The 17,676-nt window shown below is 41.2% G+C and overlaps 1 protein-coding gene across 1 annotated transcript; it reads left to right on the plus strand.

Moving 5' to 3' along the window:
• Window positions 1–1,693: 1,693 nt before the first annotated feature.
• Window positions 1,694–15,394, plus strand: LOC117506166 (protein-glutamine gamma-glutamyltransferase 2-like). The gene is made up of 16 exons (XM_034165670.1): window positions 1,694–1,848; window positions 1,966–2,151; window positions 2,222–2,455; window positions 4,828–4,946; window positions 5,022–5,150; window positions 6,405–6,573; window positions 8,498–8,630; window positions 9,471–9,574; window positions 11,336–11,424; window positions 11,878–12,031; window positions 12,118–12,206; window positions 14,083–14,266; window positions 14,341–14,501; window positions 14,604–14,740; window positions 14,875–15,079; window positions 15,267–15,394. The coding sequence occupies exons 1-15, from the start codon at window positions 1,839–1,841 to the stop codon at window positions 14,978–14,980; spliced, it is 2,004 nt and encodes a 667-aa protein (XP_034021561.1). The 5' UTR covers window positions 1,694–1,838; the 3' UTR covers window positions 14,981–15,079; window positions 15,267–15,394.
• The last annotated feature ends 2,282 nt before the right edge of the window (window positions 15,395–17,676 follow it).

Below are 17,676 nucleotides of genomic sequence, written 5' to 3' on the forward strand. Positions count from 1 at the left end.
GTACACTGTCCGCTTCTAACAAGTCAGTTTTGCATTTAAGCACCACCAACACTTCTGAGTAACAACAAAGGTGATCACAAACCCCCCACAAAAAATGAGACAAAGCTTCTGTCTTTGAGCACCCTGCCCACTGCTGTAAGGACGAGTCATTTATTTTCAACATGGAACAGTACAGACGTGTGGCAGAACACATTAAAAGCAAAGCAGTTTTGACTTATGGTTTTGATTTATAAACTAAACTAATTCTGGACAGTTTGTTGAATTAACGTCAATGTCGTCATTTTTACAAAGTGAAAAATATCACACATATGTTTTAGTTTTAAAGTAATGCACTAATTCTGAAGGTTTGAGCATTAACACACACATGGGAAAATTAGCCCCCGCTCATCACTGGTTGGTTTATTTATTTGTAAAAACCAACACAGAAGTTACTGAAATGTGTGTTGGTTTTTACAAATAAATGTGAATTTGTAAATATGTAATTTTTTTATTTGTAAAAAAAAAAGGCATTTGCAAAACTGAAAATTCTGTTTAAGTGTGATTCAGCACAATGAATAGTGACCATATGTTGGATGCTATTCACACTCCCATACAGTAGATGGCAGTGTTCTATACAGTCTATCAAAAAGTAAAATATTTACTTACCAAATCAGGGTGGCAAGCACAAGTAATCCCATTGTGCTGACAATGACTGAAAAACAGGTTGGAGAGAGCACTGGTAGTCCAAACATGGGCTCACCATGGACGTGTGCAGGCAGGACTGCGCGAAGTAAATGAGGCAGATTTGCTCATGTCTGAAAGAAAGCCCAAAGGACACTGGGTACGAAAAATATTTTTTTCTAATTTGGCTTAAATGGAATATATCAAATAAAGCATAATCTCAAATTACTACTTACTTATTTAAAATGAGTGTTCATAACAGGTTGATAAAAAATGAGTTTGGTTCACTTATCATACTTAATTTGTATGTTAGCATTTAGAGTGTGTGTGTGTGTGTCTGTCTGTCCATCTATCTGTTGGTGGCTGTCTGTCCATGTCTGTCTGTCCATCCATCCATCCATCTGTCTGTCCATGTCTGTCTATGTGTCTGTCCATCTATCTGTTGGTGGCTGTCTGTCCATGTCTGTCTGTCCATCCATCCATCTGTCTGTCCATGTCTGTCTGTCCATCCATCCATCCATCTGTCTGTCCATGTCTGTCTATGTGTCTGTCCATCTATCTGTTGGTGGCTGTCTGTCCATGTCTGTCTGTCTGTCCATCCATCCATCTGTCTGTCCATGTCTGTCCGTCTGTCTGTCCATCTATCTGTTGGTGGCTGTCTGTCCATGTCTGTCCGTGTGTCTGTCCATCTATCTGTTGGTGGCTCTGTCCATGTCTGTCTGTCTGTCTGTCCATGTTTGTCTCTCTGTCTGTCCATGTCTGCTTTTTCAGGGCCTCCAAAAGCCTATACAGATATTTGATGGTATTTACACATTTTCTGAATAACTGCTTTGAACTGGAGAAACTCATGAAAAATGTTGTTATGGAACATTAAAAAAAAAAGCCACGCGACAGTGACGTGATGACGTGGTTACTTGGTGATTTGCGGCACTCATCACATTTTTTGGCCATTTGTGGTTCGAACTGAGCCATGCTGATTATCAGGTGATTCTGTCACGTGACCAGACTTGGTGGTTCTGTGGTCACATGAAACTGATCCACGGCAGCCTGTGGAGGTTGGATCCGATTCAGAGCCAAAAGCAGAAGAACCGGGTTCCGCGGCGCTACAAATACGGGCGCAGCGTCACCGACCAATCAGGCACCGCGGCTGCACTTTGCGCACTGAGGACGACGCAGACATGAGTCGAGGTGAGGAAGGAAAACTTCTCATGTTTTCGTCTGATAGTATGTGCAAAGAAAGAGTCAATGTATGACGTCACAGAGTGTTTGATGATTCCACTGACTTTTCCTTCCACCTGTGGACAGTTTTGGACATCGAGCGATGTGACCTGGACATTAAGACCAACAACTTCATCCATCACACAGACCTGCAGGGTGAGGACAGGCTGGTCGTCAGACGGGGACAAGTCTTCAACATCGTCTTCTACCTGACACCCGGCAGCCCGCAGCTCCAACCGGGCGGAACTGGCTTCACTCTCATCGCCGAAACAGGTCTGGTTCCGGTCATGGGTTCGTCTGGGTTTTTGCGCAGTCGGATCAGTGCTGACGTCTGTCTCTGCAGGTCCGGTCCGGAGTCAAGAATTCGGCACCAAAGTCCGCTTCGGTCTGCAAGAGTCCACGTTAGACTGTGCGTGGAGCGCGTGCACAGCGTATGACCCTTCAGGAAACGTCGTGTCCGTGTCGATCAGCTCCGCCCCCGACGCCCCCATTGGACACTACACCCTGATCCTGGACCAGGACGGACACACCACCACCTTAGGACACTTCATCTTGCTGTTCAACCCCTGGTGCCCCAGTGAGCGCGTCCTTACACTTTTTATTCAGAAATCATTTATTAGTGTGATTAAAAAGTGTCATACATAAATAGAAATATAACAACTGTCAGAAAAACATTAAAAAACTGTCCAGAAATGTTACAAAAAAAAACTGTCCAGCTATATAAAAACTGTCAGAAAAAATAAAAATGTCAGAAAAAAACATATAAAAACTGTCCAGAAATATAACAATTGTCCAGAAATATAAAAATTGTTAGAAATTACAACTGAGCAATGATGAAAAAAATTAAGTGATTGAATGAAAAAATAATGATTAACCCCATGATTAATCATGATTAATCGCACAGCGATTCATTGGAATTGGGGTTGTAGATCTTGTTAAAATGATGTCCATAGGTGTTTTGATGTCTAAATTATGAAACAACATGACATCATAAGTGAGTGGTTGGCTTGGATTATGGGCTTCAAAATACTGAGCTTCATGTTATTTCAATGTTGTGATGTTGAAAGTTGATTGATTGATTGATTGATTGAAAAGCAGATAATGTCATAACTTAATTTTTTCTGGAGTCTGACTTGTGCGTTTCAACCTTCAAACTAATGTATCACTCCATAAAAAAATGTAACTCTTTTATTATTCAGCAATACATTAGTTTAAATAACTTAGTGTTTTCAGTGTTTTATTGAGTGATACCTTAGTTTAAAGTTATTTACAACCCCAATTCCAATGAAGTTGGGATGTTGTGTAAAATGTAAATAAAAACATAATAATTGAATACACCACAAAGACAAGATATTTAATGTTCCAACTGATAAACTTTTTTGTTGTTGTGGAAATATTTGCTCATTTTGAAATGGATGCCTGCAACATGTTTCAAAAAAGTTGGGACGGGGAAACAAAAGACTGGGAAAGTTGAGGAATGCTCAAAGAACACTTAAATGGAAACAGGTGAATGTCATGATTGGGTATAAAAGGAGCATCCCCAATCCATCCACTAATCAGCCTGCAGTCTGTAGCAATCCATTTCGCTGTTGTTTTTATGAGCCTCTCTTGGCTTTGTTTATCAATAGTTCTCCATGTTGGTTGGTTTATCTGCCAATTCTTTTGTTTTCCAGTGTCAGGGACTCATCACACTGGTTCCTGTGAGCGCGGCAGCAGTCAGCGATAGACTTGCAAAACAAAAGCGTGTGAGCAACAGACTCTTACAATAAAAAAACAACTGCATTAATGTGTAATTAAAAAAATTGTTGGTGTTAATTAATTAATGCGTTAACGTGATAATAACGTGTTAACTTGCCCAGCTCTATTAGAAATATAAAAACTGTCCAGAAATATAAAAATTGACAAGAAACATAAAAACTGTCCAGAAATATAAAAATAGTCAGAAATGTAAAAATTGTCCATAAATATAAAAATGACTAAAAATGTAAAAGTTGAAATTTTAAATTCTTTCACCAGAGATGGTCTGTTTGCTGGTTTATTATTAATGTAGTCTAGATTTATGTGATCTGACCTACACACCCACTAATCCTGATTAAAGTCATGTTATGAAATTTCATGGAGATCCTGTGAAGAATGTGATGTGATCCACAGCAAAAATTGGAGTGTTAAAATTTCAGGCAAACATTTCACAATTGATTTTTTTCTCTAAGTGTTAAATTTAACACTCTCAGTGTTAAACCTTGCACGTTGTTGCACTTGTTTCTCAGAGATTTTATCAGTCTTGACTTTAAATTTATGAGAATTATAATCCCAAAGTCAAGATTGTGGTTAAAGCAGTGGACTTCAGACCAGAGGATCCTTGGTTCAAATCCCAGCCAGAGTGGAAAATCACTAAGGACCCCTGGGCAAGGTCCTTAATGTGTGTGTGTGTGTGTGTGTGTGTGTGTGTGTGTGTGTGTGTGTGTGTGTGTGTGTGTGTGTGTGTGTGTGTGTGTGTGTGTGTGTGTGTTAGGCATCAGTTTAAAATACTCTGAGCTTCTGATTCAGATGGAGTGTGTTCTATAAAAGCGATTCATTTGTATCAACTCTGGACAGGTTAATTTCAACTCTGTACATATTCTAACTCTTTGAGTCTAATTTGCACCACTTCTGTCTGAAAGTAGATTTCACTCTGTCACAGCCACAACTTTATCAGTAATGCTGTAAAATATAACATTTTTCATTGTCTGACATGACAGTTAAAAAAAAAAAGATTAACTAATATGTGTTTGAGAAATGTTTTTGAAACATGGAAAACACAAGTCAGTGACAAAATAAGTTTGAACCTTTTGCCTTTAAACTAATTTTGCTATTGAGTTTACTGGTGTTTTTAAGTCAGCATTTGACCTTATTTTTACAGTGCAGCAGATACGACATGTGAATAAATATTATTCTGTGTGAATGTCTCAGGAGACGCCGTTTACATGCGCAGCGAGACAAAGCGGCAGGAGTATGTTTTGTCTCAGCACGGGCTGATCTACAGGGGGACACATAAAATGATCTCAGGGACCCCCTGGAACTTTGGGCAGGTACAGAACCTGTGCAGCTTTCTCACCTTATCTGTTCTACTGCACATTCTGCACATCTCTTCCCTCTGCTTGCAGTTTGAGTCAGGAATACTGGACATCTGTCTAAAACTGCTGGACAAAAACCCCAAGTTTGAGTCTGATCCTGACCAGGATTGCAGCGCCAGGAGGGACCCCGTCTATGTGACCCGAGTGCTGAGCGCCATGGTGGGTAGAAGAACAAAACTGACACGTTGTACCCATTCGGTGGCATTACTTCAACTGTGTAGAACATCATCAAAAAGGGAGAAGTCCACTTTCAATTTTTGTTTCTCCGGATAAACGTCTTACTTTCCACCTGGGTTTATTTTACACTCAACTTTATTTTACTTTATTTTATTTTGATTGTTGAGGTATACAAAAATAAGAATTTCTGGACCATGTTTTCCTTAACTAAACTACTCCAAAATCAAATCATCTCAAGAAATCTTTCAGTGAACATTCCCACTTAGTTTGAAGGAAATCTGTCCAGCAGTTATTGAGTTGTCTTGTCCAAAGAAAACAATACCCTGCTATCACCGCTTCACCAACACTCAGGGTAAATAGTGCGTCGCTGTTTCACCTCTGATGTTTCTGAAAATGTCACTAATCAAAGACAATATTCTCCATCAAGCAGGTTCCAACTTCTTGGAGTAACAGTTCCCTGAATCACTCTGCAGAAGGGAGTCTCATCCTCATTTTTCTTCATTTCCACCACGAATAACAACAAAAATAACACAAACAACCTACTTTCTAATCATTAGGACACTGGTGGTATAAAACATGAAAGAATATGGCCAGTTAGGTGAAGTGGTTTTTTTGGTTCTTTTGTAAAATACAGCTCAGGCAGCATCACAGTTTGTTGTTGCTACTCACATATTCAGACGCATTCAGACGTGTCCCAGTCAGCCACAATTCATTAAAACATCTTTTGACTGTTTCATTGCAAACCTTTTTCCTACCAAAAAGGACAAAAATGTAAAAAAAAAACAAAAAAAAAAGACAAAAAGACCAAAACAACAAAAAAAGACAAAAAGCAACAAAAATGACAAAAGACAAATGTGATGGGAAAACGGACAAAAAACAACAAAAAGGACAAAAATGACAAACAATAAAAAATGACAAATTTGATGACAAAATGACAAAACCAACCAAAAGAATAAAAATAGAGAAATACTATGAACAGGTAAGTGAGACACAAATACTACAGTTGATACAGTGGTTCATGTGAGTCCAGTGTGTGTTCAATAAAACAGATTCAACAAAAGTACTGTTGACCTGGAATACACATAAATAAATATACAGACTTACTGTGAACAGTGTGGATTGTCCTGTTTCACAGCAGCAGGACGGAAGGACCTGCCGTCCATCTCCTCCAGACACTCATCAGCACGTCCAGAGTTTATAACAGACGTCCTTTTTTTCACCTCTTTTGTCACACAGATCAACAGTAACGACGACAGTGGCGTGCTGGTCGGCCAGTGGCATGACTACACGGGTGGAGTTCACCCTGCGGTGTGGATGGGCAGCGGGGACATCCTGCGCCAGTGGTCAGAGAGCGGACCGGTCCGTTACGGACAGTGCTGGGTCTTTGCAGCTGTGGCCTGCACAGGTTGGTGCAGGAACCTGAACACACCGTTTGGTTCACGCTGAGTTTTTAACAGTTTATCCAGATGTTTAAGTGTTTTATTTCTTGCTCCCTTGAGGTGTCATGTTTGATGATATACTGAGTATTTCCTCAACAGCATCCACTTCAAACTTTAAGTACCTGAATGTTACTGGACAGGATTCTTTGTGGGTCAAAAGTAATAAAACTAATAATAAAGGATTATTAACTGAGCATGAGGTCTGAACGGGGAAATATCAGACTGAGGTGTTTTGACCTCTCTGCACTTGGTCCGTGCGAAAAACAGAGGTCGACTATGAAACTGCTGACGGTTTCTTCACCTCCGTGAAGGACTTGCTAACCGACGGTCCGGTCGTTAGCTGGTAAACTTTCAACCTGTGTGTTTTTACGATGCTCTTTAGATATGTTCGACTTGGTTTTTCTAATCGTGTTTTTAGCTTCCTGGTTTGTAACGAAAATACACATTCTGGACCAATTGTCATGGTAACGGACTGATATGGGAAAATATCCAACCGGTAATCAGCCAATCAGAGCAGACATAGTGTCACAGCCATATAATAAATGCTAATTATTTATACATTTTCATTAGTTAATCAACAGAAAATACATGTTGAGCTTCCAGACCCTCCTATTCCTACTACTGTTGTAGTCCTGGAGTCGGGTCCTGCTATTGAGACCATCTGCTCACTGACTCGTCTCGGAATTGAAAGCAGTTCTACTCAACTGCAGTAGAATAAGTGAACATGTTCATTAAAAATATTATTACATGAATCATTATTAACATGCAGTAATGTGAGTTCAGTATCGGTCTCAGAGACTTTAAACATGTTCAGTTTTGGAGTACTTTACTTTTTGCTTGGAAGTTGAATCCTGCTGAGGTGCTGATCCAGACTTCCTGACACAAATATCACTTTTTAATATTAACAGAGGTAAAGTTAAGTCTCGGTCTCTGACTGGGTCTCGACCTCTCCGACATCCTAAACTCTTGGTCTGGACCCTTTAAGGTCTTGGCTCAGACTCAGTATAGTTGGTCTTGTCCCCGTCCATTCATATTTTGGCAGTGACATTCATGTCTCTGGGTCCCTTTGAGACTTTGAGATGTCTGCTAAGACCTTACAGAGTCATGAGGTGTTGGGTGATGCTGATAAATTTGCAGAAGAATGAAGGTCTTTAGGGTCCTGGTGCTTCCTGTCTTGCTGTATGGTTGCGAGACTTGGACGCTAACCTGTGACCTGAGACACTGACTGGACGTCCTTGGTTCCAGGTCTCTCCAGAGGATTGTTGAGTACCGTAGGAAAGACTTTGTGATTAATTGGACAGCCTCAGATCAGGAGTATCACTTTCATTGTGAGATACATTTTGGCAATGTGGTACATTTGACGGTACGTGATCCAGCACGCAACTCCTTCGGTGTTCAGGACACCAACAACTGGAAAAAGCCGAGGACACGCCCTTGTGACAGAGGGCTATTTCTGTGAGGTGGGGATGGCCTTGTTGTCTGTGTGGGTGGCTGCCACTATCCAGGACCTGAATCAGTTCTGCAGGAGGTGGACGTGGTGATACACATCGAATAAAGTTATTTGTTGATATCAAAAGCCTTATAACAACTTCATGGGTCATATCCGTCCCAGTAGTCTGAGACACCTGATCCAAGGTTGTTATAACTGAGAAAGTAAAATTAGAGCATTGTGACAACATGAATCTTAATGTCAAAGAGAATGGGTTTGAAGATCAGAATGCTGGCGGCACAGTTTTTTCCTTATTTTCCACATTAATGTTTTGTGTCCTTGAACATCCAGAACAGAAACTCTGACCTCCTTTGATGTTTTCCAGCTGATTTATAGCTGACGATGTGTGAAGCCTGTTTGCGTGCGGGAGCAGTGACATGGAATTCTGCTTCCTTCTCCAGTGTCGCGGGCCCTCGGGATCCCGTGTCGAGTGGTTACTAACTTTGGATCGGCTCATGACACCAACGCCAATCTACTGATAGAAAACCTTTACGATGAAACTGGTGAAAGTCTTTCTGAGGGGGATTCAGTCTGGTAAGTATCGTGTACAAATCAGACTTATCATCTGTTACCAACAGGCATAAATTAATTCATACTTTTTAAACCAATATTTCATGGACACGACACAAGGTCTAACCTGACCCACCCCGTGAACAAGAACACTGGCAGTCGTGGTCAGGAAAAGCTCCCAGAGGAAGAAAGCTCAAGCAGACCAGACTGCTGCTCTGGACATACTGCAAATTCTAGATGATTGGTTGTTGGGGTGAAATATGGTGGGGATCTTGTGGGCCCTGTGGTTGCTACGGCAACAGTGAAGGTCCAACAGGAACCCTGAACACAAGACAGCTAACAAGAAGTCCTCAATAGTGGATCAGGCAGAGGAGGTGAGGCTTTGCAACCCAGCGGCTGTGAAGGTGGATGAAGGCTGCCGCAGGTCCTCAGATCCTGATCTTCTGGGATTTCCCAGTTATTGGACCAGACTCAGGATCTGTCAGAGACCATGTGTTTATGGGCGTGTAGCCACATTCTCATGTTAAACAAACTCACTCACAGGTGTCTCTAGATCAACCCTGAATGTATCAATCAAGAGACAGTCTCCCTGGTAAGGGACAGATTACCACAACTACGAATTAACAAATAAAATAAAGTACAACAAAGAATCTTCAAACAAGGACCGAGAAGACACTGCAAAGCATGCAGTTACTCATAAAGTCCAATGGTCCTATTAACCAATGGTCCCAACAAGCAAGCAGGAAAGATCATGGAACATCAGTGAGTTCACATTTCTGGGTCTTGGACCCACATAGACTGTCTCAGTTGTCTAGGGACTTCATTTCATCATGTTCGACTTGACAGTGTGACATATTGTTGCAGGAATTTCCACGTTTGGGTGGATAGCTGGATGACTCGTCCAGATCTGGGGCCCGAGTGTGATGGATGGCAAACCAGTGATCCAACCCCACAGGAGGAAAGTGAAGGTAAACTGGAACTTTAATGCAAACAGTTTTCAATGAGTCTGCTGTTTCTGTTTCTTTCTTCTTCTTCTTCTCTTGTTTACTGCTTTGGCAAACCATCACTTCCTCACCCCGCCATAACCAAAGTGGTCACAGGTTCTGGTCACGATTCACATTCACATGACATTTGACCTCAGGATTGTTGTGCTGTAGCCTAAAACCAACCTGCTCAGAGTGCCGCTGTCATTGGACCGGCATCTCTGCTATTTTGGCATTGTGGGATAGCTCACCCACAGATTGAGCTCGCTGGACTACTGTTGCCACCCTGCTCAGCATGCCGCTCTCGTTGGAGCAACAACATACAGGATGTGTCTCTTCCCAGATAGATCTCTTTCAGTGCAGTTTCTTGTTCTGCCTTTAACACGAAGTTAACACCCAAGTCGTTCATCGCCAACTGTAAATAGTAATCAAAACATTCCAATCGTATCTTTCTGAACTCTTCCATCAAACTCCATCGTGTCAATGTTTACAATGTGCTTGAGCGATAACAGGTGAAGTTGTTCATAAACTTTAAGTTTCTTAAATATTTATTACAGCCACTCTTAAAACTTCTGTTATCTTTATAATTTTATTACAGGTAAATTTTAGAATTATTTAGATGAGATATACTTATTATCTCACAGGAATATATCCTAATTATCTGGGAACTACGTTTTGCCCAGGAATTCATCAAGCACATCGGCCGCGGGCTGAGCAACGAGCGAGGAGAAAGGAGAGGACAGCGGCGGCCTCACCAGGCGTCACAGCACACGTCCAACAAATGCAGCAGAGAGCGTCACTCACACATTGGACTGATATGTCATTTGCGCACATGCAGATAGAAACAAAATACAAAAATTTCCAGTATATTCATTTTGTCAGCTGTGTCGGTAGCATGGCCCAAGCAGAGGGTCGCCCCTCTGAGTCTGGTCTGCTTGAGGTTTCTTCCTAAAATCATCAGAGGGAGTTTTTCTTTACCACTGTCACCTGTGTTCTTGCTCTGGGGGTTGGTAAGGTTAGACCTTACTTGTGTGAACCGCCTTGTGGGAACTTTGTTGTGATTTGGTGCTATATAAATGAAATAATTAGAGGAGGAATCACTCGGGAGGAGCTCGGAGTCGAGCCGCTGCTCCTCCATGTCGAAAGGAGTCAGTTGAGGTGGCTCGGGCATCTTTTCTGGATGCCCCCTGGACGCCTCGCTGGAGAGGTGTTCCGGGCACATCCCATTGGGAGGAGGCCCCGGGGAAGACCCAGGACACGCTGGAGGGACTACATCTCTTGGCTGGCTTGGGAACGCCTTGGGGTTCCCCCGGAGGAGCTGGGGGAGGTGTGTGTGGATCGGGAGGTCTGGGCGGCTTTGCTTGAGCTGCTGCCCCCGCGACCCGACTCTGGATAAAGCGGAAGAAAATGGATGGATGGATAAATGAAATAAATTGAATTGAATGGGGAAAAGTGTATAAAAAGCAAACAAACAAACAAAAAAACAGCAAAAAACAAACTGGACGCTACGCTATCGTCTCCTGCAGGCAGTTGGACGGATGCCAGGAGGAGATGTGGAAATGAGGTGTAAAGCTCAGAGCACAGATGGAGTGCTACTTCATTCTCCACACACACACACAAAGGATGGCATTTTCCAGTGCAGAGGGAAAATGGAAGAGTCGGAAGTTTAACAACAGTTATTTGATGTCATTGTGTCAGAACCTTGTGTGCCTGATGATGTGGCTTAAAGTTTTATGTTGCTTTCAGGTGTTTTCTGCTGCGGGCCGGCTTCACTGAGGGCCATCAAAGAAGGAGAGCTGACTAAGAACTACGACACGCCTTTTATTTTTGCTGAGGTGTGTTTTCCCTTTAAGCAGAGACAAAACCAAACTATTATTATCTATATTATAAAAGCCAAGTGGCCTGTCTGTGCGTGCGTGTGTACGGCTTCAGTCAGAGGAACTGTGGAGAGTTGACATTTACCATTGGTATCCTTATCCTCTAAACAATGGACGTTGATATTTACATTCTGGACTCACACACCACTCCAACTCATAATAGAAACTTAATTTATTACCAACCTTGAAAAATGTCAGCTACCTATTTTATGAACACAACCCAATCCAGAGCCCGTGGATCCCCACCAGCAACACGCTAGTTCTTATTATGATGCTAAGACTCAGTTGTAGCTCCAAACAAAAGCTCTCATGTAAACCTGATTTGTGAGGAAATAAACTCCTTTGGGCTGTTTGTTGATTGACTGTTGACCTTCTCCATGTTCTCCATGCTCTCCTGGCCTGTGGAATCAGGTGAATGCAGACGTTGTGGACATGGTGCGTCTGTCAAATGGAGAGTTTGTCAAATTTAGCGGGTCGAGTAAATCTGTGGGAAAATGCATCAGCACCAAAGCTGTAGGTTCTGATGACCGCCGTGACATCACGCACAAGTACAAGTATCCTGAAGGTACGATGCTCACACAGACACACACTCCATCCTGCAGGCACTCGAGAGCCGCGTGCGTCTGAGTGCTGACCTGTGATGGTTTTCAGGCTCAGTGGAGGAGCGGCGGGTTTTTGAGAAGGCTCAGCACCACAACAAGCTCCAGCAGCGAGGAGAAGAGCCAGGACTCCATATCAAGGTGTCTCTGAGCTCTTACACTCACAAACACAAGCACAGAGGACAAAGTCCACACAGAAGAGACATAAGTGAGACTGCGGGCGTTTACAAAATAATTCTTCAGAATGTCAAAGTCGTAAAAACCCTGATCCAGTTTAGAACTAGAGCGCCGCACTCATAGAGCGCAAACCTCCACCACTAGCTTTCAATTCCACCCATTTTACCTTGGAAAAAACTTTCAAGGTCAAAGTCCTGTTAGAAGTGACTTTTCATAAGATAAAATATAATACAAATATAGATTAAATGGCTTTTCAATGTCAAAATCAAATATAGTAAATCAGCGGTCCGGATCAGATCCAGATCAAACTTTGTCAGGCGATAAAGAATACCGTCCTACATAACACTCTCAAATATGAAAGAATGTTCATCTTTTTTGACAGTTTTTTTTTTTAATTCATTAAATTTTAAAGGATAGAGATTTTTCCAAGATTTTTCCTGACTTTGACCTTTGACCTTGGAAATTGAATCAGTTCTTGCCTATCAGGATATGAATCTTCAGTAAAATTTCATAAAGATATATGAAAAACTGTGAGTTCCAGCTCCCGTCTTTGAAATACCTGTCTTCAAAAATCCATTCATGTCCATCAGACACAGATCCTTTATCTGGATCATGATCAAAGTTCAGACAACCATGGGATCCTACACACTCACCATTGATCCTGATCTTTCAGGTTTTTTTCTAATTGTTGATGTTTGATCTTTATGGCTGATAAGTTCTGATCACTAAATTTGGAACTGAAGACTGAACTTTGATATTGCTCACTAATCTTTGAATATGATTTTTTTGGGGGGGGGTGGGGGCTGATTGCTGACCTTTAATCCTGATCACTCATTGTTGATCCTTATACCAGATGAATATAATCAGGGTCAAAGTAATAAGAGAGCAAAGATTCATCCCTTCATTCAGATTCTTTTGACCTCATGGTAGTCAGGTGTAAGGATCAAAGATGAGTGATCAAGATCAAACAATCTGACATGTAATCCTGATCAAATTTTTGATTCTTATACCTGGTTGCTGTAATCAGGATCAATGGATTTGATATCAAAGACTTGTCCTTTGATCCTGATTCTTCATTACATCGGTAAAATGGTAAATGGACTGCATTTATATAGCGCTTTTCCATCTGCATCAGATGCTCAAAGCACTTTATAAATAATGCCTCATTCACCCCAATGTGAAGGTGCTGCCATACAAGAGCTCACTACACACGGGGAGCAATAGGGGATTATAGACCTTGCCCAAGAGCCCTTAGTGATTTTCCAGTCAGGCTGGGATTTGAACAGAGGATCTTCTGGTTTCAAGCCCAGCGCCTTAACCACTAGACCATCACCTCCCCTTGGTTGTGTTTAAGGATCAAAGACTTCTGTGATGTCATAGAGTTCCAAAATGAAGAGTTTCCATCCTACATTTCACTTTGAAGAGGACAGATTTTTACCTACAAAGATGCAGAATTCTGTAAATTTAAGAAAGTTTAAATGTAACCTCCATATGTGACTGTAAAATATGTTTTTTTTTTAAATATATACTTTGTACAACATGAAACCTTTAAATGTAAAATATCTTTTCGGGATTGTTTTATTGTCTTTGAGTCAGTGTAGAACAGATGGAGGATCGACAGCAAGCAATCTGAAATGACAGGGTTTTTTTAAAATAATTAACTTATTTAATCTTTTTTCAGACATCTCTGATGGCATAAACTTGCATCACGTTTTTCATCACCAAAGTAACTGATTTTACTGAAAACCTGGGAAAAAAGTGAATGATGAATATAAAAGATGATGTTTTTATTTTAATGATCACTTTCAGACACTTTAATAGATGAATGTTGTCGTTGAAGATCAAACTCTCTGACGACATGATGGTGGGCTCCGACTTCGATGTCCACACCGTCATCAGGAACAACTACATGAAGGCAAAGACGTGCAAGTGTCTATTCTTTGCCAAAGCGGTCGGCTACAATGGCACGCGAGGAGAGAGCTGCGGATTTACGTCAGACACCGTGGACGTGGCCGCGGGAGAAGGTGGGTCCATCTGATGACGGTGTCATGGTAACGTGGAGTTTTTGTTTGTGACCTGAGACTCTGTGCTTGTCCAGAGAGGCGCCTTTCACTCACCCTGAAATACAAAAACTACGGACCAGTGATCACCTCAGACAGGCTGATCCATCTGACAGCCGTCACCATGGACAAGCAAACCACCGACTACCAGAAAGAAGATAAGACCATAGTCCTGGACCAGCCACAGATAAAGATCAGGGTACGAGTGGTGGGATGAAACCGTTTCATGAATTCAATCATGATGTGTTTGCACACATCAATGCATGTGTGTGCTGAGTGATGAGATGTTTGGTCTCTGCAGCTGCTGGGAGAAGCTACAATTGAGCAGGCGGTGACGGCAGAGCTGACCTTCACCAACCCGCTACCAGAACCGCTGCAGGACTGCAGCTTCGTCTTAGAAGGCGTCCATCTCACTGACGGCAAACCCGTCACACACAAGTACGCCAGCCCCTAACGAACCGATCGTTAGACACCAGACGTGAACAATCCACGACACATTAGGGGTTTGTTGTTACTGTATCGCTGCCGTATCACTGCTCGTGGTCGTTACTGTATCGTTGCTATTTTTGCAGGACTGGTGTGGTGGGGCCGAAAAAAGAAACCAAAGCCAGTGTTGAGTTGACTCCCAGCAAAACCGGGTCATCCATGCTGCTGGTCAACTTTGACAGTGACAACTGAAAACATCAAGAACTTCATCCTTGTTGTTGTAAAGGAACCATGTTCGCCGTGAGCTGCGGATCCTCCTGATAGTCAGGACGGGAACGGTTCCCATCGGAGGTCATTGTAAAACCTCAATAAATTAGATTTATTTGATCAAAATGTTTGTTTTAATCATGACAGAAAGAACCTAAAAACACAGTGACTGAATTATTCACCTTCACGTGTTGTTATTATTACTAGTAGCATTATTAAAGGGACTAGTTAACATTTTTACTAACTTGGTCATAATAAACTGTCGTTACAGTTCAAGCTCCTGAAGACTCGATTCATCTTTGACAGTCGTGTTGGATCCGTCTCCAGTGAACCACCAAAACAGCTTTCTTTTTTTTTTTTAATTTTCAATTTATTTCATTTCAATCAAAACAAAGTTGCATCAAGGCTCTTCACACAAGTAAGGTCTAACCTTACCAAACCCCAGAGCAAGAACACAGGCGACAGTGGTAAGAAAAAACTCCCTCTGATGATTTGAGGAAGAAACCTCAAGCAGACCAGACTCAAAGGGGTACCTTCTGCTTGGGCCATGCTACCAAACACAATTGACAATACAGGAAATTGTACACGGAATTTGGGGAGACTTTGAGAGTTGTTTTTATTTTTATTTATTTTTTAATTATTTTTCAACATGTTGGTTTCTGAGTAACCATGTCGGTGATGTTCATATAAACTGTATTTTGTGTTTACATTAACTCATATCAAATTTTAGACCAAGTCAGCAGACAAACATGTAAAAACCTGCACAAATACAAATGTTCTAATTTCTCGGAATTCACTTTCATTAGTGTGACTGCCCTTGTGGAAGAGTTGTGGTAGTACAGCAGGATTCATAAATATGGGCTCAATGTCAGTGATCTCATCTGGAGCCTTCTTGTGTTCGCTTTTGTTGACCTTCACATGAAGCTAATGTGAGTAAAGAGTGAGAAGAAAAAAAAAAGCTTCCCGAATTTATTTTGTGACTTATAACTGCTGTTACAAAGAACTTTCTTCAGGTTCTGAAGTATTTGGACAGTGAAAATTTTGTCATTTTGTCTGTACATCAATCAATCAATCAATCAACTTTTTTCTTGTATAGCGCCAAATCACAACAAACAGTTGCCCCAAGGCGCTCCACATTGCAAGGCAAGGCCATACAACAATGGAGTTAAAAGGAAACCATGGGGGTGTTCCTGCAACACCAACAGCATTCATTAGTTCAAGATGTTTAACAAGAGCATCACATTACCCATTTAGAAATTACAGCCATTTTTATGCATGGCCACATCTTTTTTAGAGGCAATAACTAATTTGGACAGATTAAATATTAAAAGTATTTTAAAGCAAAATCCGTGGACGTGACCATTCTGAAGTCACTGAATACCTCATCAAGCAGTAAGAAGTAGAACAATATGGTACTTTAGGCAGTCATCAATAACTGAGTGACCATGATGCAAGAGACAAGTGAGGGAAGCCACCAAGACAGCTACAAGACAGTCCAGACTATCAAAAAAAAACACACCGTAAAAGTGATTTAACAAACTACTAAATATCTGTAAATCCTCTAAAAATGGAGGGACTGTGTATAAAAAAAGATGTAATTCCTAAATTGTTAATTTGAGTTTTCTATTGAAGCCCTTGGATTAAAGATGAAAGTTTACACTACAAACAAATCTTGACTGGTTTATTTCAGTTCCACTGTGGTGCCACACAGAGGCAAAAAAAAAAAAAATACAAAATCTGTGTCCGAATACAACCCCTGGCAAAAATTATGGAATCACCGGCCTCGGAGGATGTTCATTCAGTTGTTTAATTTTGTAGAAAAAAAAGCAGATCACAGACATGATACAAAACTAAAGTCATTCAATGGCAACTTTCTGGCTTTAAGAAAACACTATAAGAAATCAGGAAAGAATTGTGCAGTTCAGTAACGGTTACTTTTTTAGACCAAGCAGAGGGAAAAAAATATGGAATCACTCAATTCTGAGGAAAAAATTATGGAATCATGAAAAACAAAAGAACACTCCAACACATCACTAGTATTTAGTTGCACCACCTCTGGCTTTTATAACAGCTTGCAGTCTCTGAGGCATGGACTTAATGAGTGACAAACAGTACTCTTCATCAATCTGGCTCCAACTTTCTCTGATTGCAGTTGCCAGATCAGCTTTGCAGGTTGGAGCCTTGTCATGGACCATTTTTCTTCAACTTCCACCAAAGATTTTCAATTGGATTAAGATCTGGACTATTTGCAGGCCATGACATTGACCCTATGTGTCTTTTGCAAGGAATGTTTTCACAGTTTTCGCTCTATGGCAAGATGCATTATCATCTTGAAAAATGATTTCATCATCCCCAAACATCCTTTCAAATGATGGGATAAGAAAAGTGTCCAAAATATCAACGTAAACTTGTGATTTATTGATGATGTAATGACAGCCATCTCCCCAGTGCCTTTACCTGAATGCAGCCCATATCATCAATGACTGTGGAAATTTACATGTTCTCTCAGGCAGTCATCTTTATAAATCTTTATAAATCTCATTGGAATGGCACCAAACAAAAGTTCCAGCATCATCACCTTGCCCAATGCAGATTCGAGATTCATCACTATATGACTTTCATCCAGTCATCCACAGTCCACAATTGCTTTTCCTTAGCCCATTGTAACCTTGTTTTTTTCT

The sequence above is a fragment of the Thalassophryne amazonica genome, unplaced genomic scaffold, assembly GCF_902500255.1.
Source record: "Thalassophryne amazonica unplaced genomic scaffold, fThaAma1.1, whole genome shotgun sequence".
Classification (NCBI taxonomy): domain Eukaryota; kingdom Metazoa; phylum Chordata; class Actinopteri; order Batrachoidiformes; family Batrachoididae; genus Thalassophryne; species Thalassophryne amazonica.